At 46.9% G+C, this 5,712-nt stretch overlaps 1 protein-coding gene across 1 annotated transcript in view; it reads left to right on the top strand.

Annotated features, from left to right (window-relative positions):
• The first annotated feature begins 883 nt into the window (after positions 1–883).
• The window catches only part of hlcs (holocarboxylase synthetase (biotin-(proprionyl-CoA-carboxylase (ATP-hydrolysing)) ligase)), an 18,629-nt gene continuing 13,800 nt past the window's right edge, over positions 884–5,712 (top strand). Inside the window, exons 1-5 of the mRNA XM_056466676.1 lie at positions 884–1,182; positions 1,576–1,716; positions 2,585–2,747; positions 2,878–3,752; positions 4,628–4,810. Of these exons, the coding sequence (XP_056322651.1) occupies positions 979–1,182; positions 1,576–1,716; positions 2,585–2,747; positions 2,878–3,752; positions 4,628–4,810 (1,566 nt within the window). The 5' untranslated portion in view covers positions 884–978. The remainder of the gene's footprint in view (positions 1,183–1,575; positions 1,717–2,584; positions 2,748–2,877; positions 3,753–4,627; positions 4,811–5,712) is intronic.

Below are 5,712 nucleotides of genomic sequence, written 5' to 3'. Positions count from 1 at the left end.
TGTTGTTGTTATTATTATTATTATATTATTATTATTTTATTATTATTATATTATTATTAATGATTGTTGTTGTTGTTGTTGTTGTTATTATTATATTATTATTATTTTATTATTATTATTATTATTATTATTATTATTAATGATTGTTATTATTATTATTATTATCATTATATTATTATTGTTATTATTATTACTATTATCATCATTATATTATTATTATTATTATTATTATTATTATATTATTATTATTTTATTATTATTATTATTATATTATTATTAATGATTGTTGTTGTTGTTGTTGTTATTATTATATTATTATTATTATATTATTATTATTAATGATTGTTATTATTATTATTTTATTATTATTATTATATTATTATTAATGATTGTTATTATTATTATTATTTTATTATTATTATTAATGATTGTTATTATTATTATTTTATTATTATTATATTATTATTAATGATTGTTATTATTATTATTATATTATTATTATTTTATTATTATTATTATATTATTATTAATGATTGTTATTATTATTATTATATTATTATTATTTTATTATTATTATTATATTATTATTAATGATTGTTGTTGTTGTTGTTATTATTATTATATTATTATTATTATATTATTATTATTAATGATTGTTATTATTATTATTATTTTATTATTATTATTATTATTATTATTATTATTAATGATTGTTATTATTATTATTTTATTATTATTATTATTATTATTATTATTATTATTATTATTATTGATGGCTCTGAAGCGTCTATGAACTGCTGTATTGCTGTGAGTATCCGCAGCTGTATCCCTCATAGACTGTGCCGCCGGCAGGAGGCGCGACTCGTGAGGGATGGACCGGAAGAGGCACGGCGTCGCGGCGCGTCAGCAGCAGCGCGGAAGAGCACAGTATTGACAGTATGGCAGCGGATCCGGGACGCGTTGTACCCGCGCGTTGAGATGCTTATCACCCTCTGCTACATCTACCTGTGGCTGCGCTTCCAGCGGCGCTACACCTCCGTGATCCGCGGCGCTCTGCGGGGCCTGAGCGGCGGACACCGCGGCTTCAGCTTCCGCCAGCAGAGCTCCGGCAGCCCGCAGAGCTCCGGGGACACACTCCTGCTGCAGCTCGGGGACCGGGGAGTGTTCATCACCGAGCCGCAGGTGCACACACACACACACACACACACACACACACACACACACACACACACACAGTCAGACAGACAGACATGCACGCACACACACACACACACACACACACACACACACAGTCAGACAGACAGACAGACATGCACACACACACACACACACAGTCAGACAGACAGACATGCACACACGCACGCACACACACACACACACACACACACACAGTCAGACAGACAGACATGCACACACACACACACACACACACACACACTCAATTACTGTGCCACTCAGATGACTCCTCACTAAGAATCAACACTAACTGTGTGTGTGTGTGTGTGTGTGTGTGTGTGTGTGTGTGTGTGTGTGTGTGTGTGTGCGCGTGCGCCATCTATCATGTGTGTTGTGCAGGTGTGTGAGGACCTCAGTAAGTGGACAGTGTTGTCTTCTTCTCTGGCTCCTGGTCGAGGTGTGGAGAGCGTCTCCTTCCTCATCGAGGCCTCCTCCTCCCCCTCCAGACCTCCTCTCTCTCCGCACAGATCCAGCACAGAAGTAGGTTCAGTTCAGCTCTGATTCTGACTCTTCATGCTGTAGCGAGTGTTGACTGTTGCACACACACACACACACACACGCACACACACTGACTGATCTGTTCTGCTGAACACCACTGAGCTCCACACTGGGTCAGCTAATACTGCAGAATCCCTCATCAGCGCTTTATCCACGATATCCTGTTGAACAGCCAGAACCAGAACCAGTAAAGGCTGATGACTGAGCTCACCTATCTGAGTCAGTTATCCCTTTACAGGTGCAGTGTGTCTCTTTCACACACACTACTAGGTATTACACTCCTGCTTCAAAACACACACAAGCGCAGGTTGCCAGATTGACGACAGATTTACAGATGGTTAATGAAGCCGTGTTCAGTGTGCGTGTGCATGCGTGTGTGTGTGTGTGTGAGATTAAGTTGGCCAAATTAATTTCGTTGATATTTTTGCTTAATCAGGTGAGTTGCTGCTCTTTCATTTAGATTATTTAATGGTTTAAATATTTCAGCGTCTGCTACTGTCCACCAGAGGGCGCATTACAGTCACAGATGCACACTCTGAGAGTCTTCCTGACTGAATGAATGAATTACGCTGTTTTCCACCATCTGGCAACCCAGAGTGCTGAAATATAATTGGCTAAACTGGCAGTGGGCGGGTTAAAGAGACCAAAACAAAGGCAGCCGTTCCAGCACGTAACACACATGTTGAATATCTGACTTCAGCATTGTGTTTCAGATAAACAGGAGTGTTCACTGAACATGTTTCTGAATATCTGCACACATATGATCCTGCAGAAGAGACAAACACTGACATACAGCTCCTTTAAAGTGTAACTAGGCTTGTGTGTGTGTGTGTGTGTGTGTGCACTCCAGCTGCTGAACTGGTCTGACCTGTGTCTCCCGCTGGCGTGCAGTCCGGGTCAGCCGTACCGGGCTGTAGCAGAAACCAGCCTGGAAAACTTCAGCCGCCTCGGCGTGGCTTTCATGGAGGATCGTCTGCGCATGGAGAACGGGCTCATACCTGCTAAAATCATCTGTGAGTGTCGTCATCATGAGGCAGTGTATATGTGTGTGTGTGTGTGTGTGTGTGTGTGTGTGTGTGTGTGTGTGTGTGTGTGTGTGTTTGTTTCAGAGTTCTGTTGACGCTGGGTGTGTTTTTCTTCTAGCCGTGTCCCTCAGAGAAGCAGCGCTGCGGGAGCTGATCCAGAGTCAGCAGCGGAGACGCCTCAGTGCCCCAGCGGCCCCCACACTCAGCAGACCCCTGGCCCCGCAGCAGGACCTGGCTGCCCCCACAAACAACAGACCTACAGCCCCGCAACAGCACCCCGAGCCACACTCCGACCACCAGCACATGGACGGACACCACCTGCACCTATCCAGCTGCACCGAGTGCCTGGAGCTGGAGAACAGCACCATCCTGTCAGTGCGGTGCGCCTCCGTGGAGAACATTCCGGACCTGCCGGAGGACTGCAGCGCTGTGGAGGAGCCGGGACCGGAGCTGGAGCAGGAGCCGGGGCGGCAGTGTGTGCACGGGAAGCCCCCCAATGTGCTGGTGTACACGGACGGCTGCGAGCTGCAGTTCCAGAAGATCCGCTCGCTGCTGGCAGAGTGTGTGGACACTGAGCGCTACACCGTGTACCACCTGCAGCCGCAGCAGGCACTGAGCGAACCTTGGCTGGAGAACACCTTGCTGCTGGTGCTCGCCCCCGAACATCCGCTCCCGCTCCCTCCGCCGCTGCAGCTGCGCTTCCTGTCCTACCTGAGCCAGGGCGGGCGTCTGCTGGGGCTGTGCTGCTCCCTGTGCCCTGCCGGCCTCACCCTGCGGCCCCGGGCCCCTCTGCACCCACAGCTCTGTACACTGAGCTTCACCCGGGCGGACAGCAGCCAGCTGCAGCTCAGTGTGGTGTCCAGTGGGAGCGTGTTCGAGCGGGACGGAAGCGGAGGAGGGCAGGTGGAGCTATGGGGGCAGATTAGTGGGGAGGAGATGGCCATCGTCAGGGTCACACATGGACCCGACAGCGGAGAGGCCATTCTCTGTCAGGTACACACATCTGCATAATCTACAGCTCAGGATTCACCTTACACTGTGTGCTAGAGTCGTGTGCTAGAGTCGTCACCATACTGGAATCTCTAACTTTGATACGATACCTTGGAAAATATCGATATTCGCTAGCATGTTCAGTACCGTGAGGAACAACCCACTAGTGTACTTTAATCATCCACTCGCAATTTAGTTTTACTATGAACACGTATACGCAATAAACATAATGCTAGTAATCAGCGTACGTCAGTATCACGATAATACCATGATAAAAGCTTCAGCAAATAATCACAGCAGAAGACTGACACCATCAGAAATGTAGTGTGAGGTCAGCGCTTGGGTGTCGCGGCATGTTCCACCCCGGTAGCCTTCTGCCCTGGTAGCATATCCACCCGGCAGTGTTCCCCCAGTAGTGTTGTTCCCGCAGTGTTGTCCCCGCATTTCAGAAGTGTTGTCCCGCGTTCCGGCAGTGTTTTCCCTGCATTCCCGCAGTGTTGTCCCTGCGTTCCCGCAGTGTTGTCCCTGTGTTCCCGCAGTGTTGTCCCTGTGTTCCCGCAGTGTTGTCCCTGCGTTCCCGCAGTGTTGTCCCTGCGTTCCCGCAGTGTTGTCCCTGTGTTCCCGCAGTGTTGTCCCTGTGTTCCCGCAGTGTTGTCCCTGTGTTCTCGTAGTGTTGTTCCCACAGTGTTTTCCCCACGTTCCCATAGTGTTGTCCCCACATTTCTGTAGGGTTGTCTCCACGTTCTCGTAGTGCTGTCCCTGCGTTTCCGCTGTGTTTTCCCTGCGTTCAGGCAGTGTTGTCCCGGTAGTGTTTCCCCCGACATCATTCCCTCAATGTTTCTACAGTGTTCCTCCAGCGTGTTCTCTGTCCTCCACAGGTGCGTCTGGACTCGGCTCCGGCTCCTCATCACCTGTCGGGCCCCCAAAGCTGCTCTGAGCTGGAGACTAGTGACACCCTGCGCTACCAGGTGCTGACGGAGATCCTGAGTTCTCTGGGACTGAGCTGTGGGCGAAGCCAGGTGCAGCCACACACCCCCATACACCTGCTGACCACATGCCAGGTGAGGACCACTGCACACACACACACATACACCTGCTGACCACACACACACACACTTTTCCCTATATACCTGCTGAGCACACGCCCGGTGAGGGAGCATAATGTTTCAGATCATTAGGCAAATATAACCGTTAGTCAACACATGGTGCCGTTTTTAAATGACACTTGTTATTATTAAGGGGAAACTAAATCAAAAGCTACACATCGCTGTGTGAAAGTGTTAAAACACCTTAACTGTGGGTAATCTGACCTGAGTTCAGTGTCTGCAGCCACACATGAAATCACTTCATCCGGACCTGCCTAAAAAAGTAAAGTAGACCAAAAGATCCTCAAAAGCTAGACATCATGCTGAGACCCACAGAAACTCAAGAACAAATGAGAAAGAAATTGAGATCTTCCAGTCTGGAACAGGTTATAAAGCCCTTGCTAAAGCTTTGATGGACATTATCTACACATGGCAGAAACACAGAACAGTGGAGAAGCTTCCAGAAGCGGCACGCCGACCAAATAACCACGAGAGCTCGGCGACAATTCGTACACAAAAGATGAATAACAACATCCACAGACCTGCAGGCCTCAGTTACGGCGAGTGTTCGTGACTCCACCATAAGAAGAGACTGAGGAAGCAAGATTTGCATGGCAGAGTTCAGAGCAAAAGACCATAAAGACCTCAGAAGACCATGAAGTCTCAGACTGACCAGAAAACATCTCGATCTTTGGGAAAATACTCTGTGAAGTGACAAGAGGGAAACTTTCTGGAGGGTGTGCGTCCCATTATGTGTGTAATAAAATAACACTGCATTTCAGAAGATCACCATGCCCGCAGGGAAATGTGGTGGTGGTAGTGTGATGGATGTTCTGCTGCTTCAGGATCTGGAGGACTTGCTGTGATAAATGAAACCA

The sequence above is a fragment of the Danio aesculapii genome, chromosome 10 (genome assembly GCF_903798145.1).
Source record: "Danio aesculapii chromosome 10, fDanAes4.1, whole genome shotgun sequence".
Classification (NCBI taxonomy): domain Eukaryota; kingdom Metazoa; phylum Chordata; class Actinopteri; order Cypriniformes; family Danionidae; genus Danio; species Danio aesculapii.
Note: the sequence above shows the minus strand (reverse complement) of the source record. Positions and strands in the feature narration are given on the sequence as shown.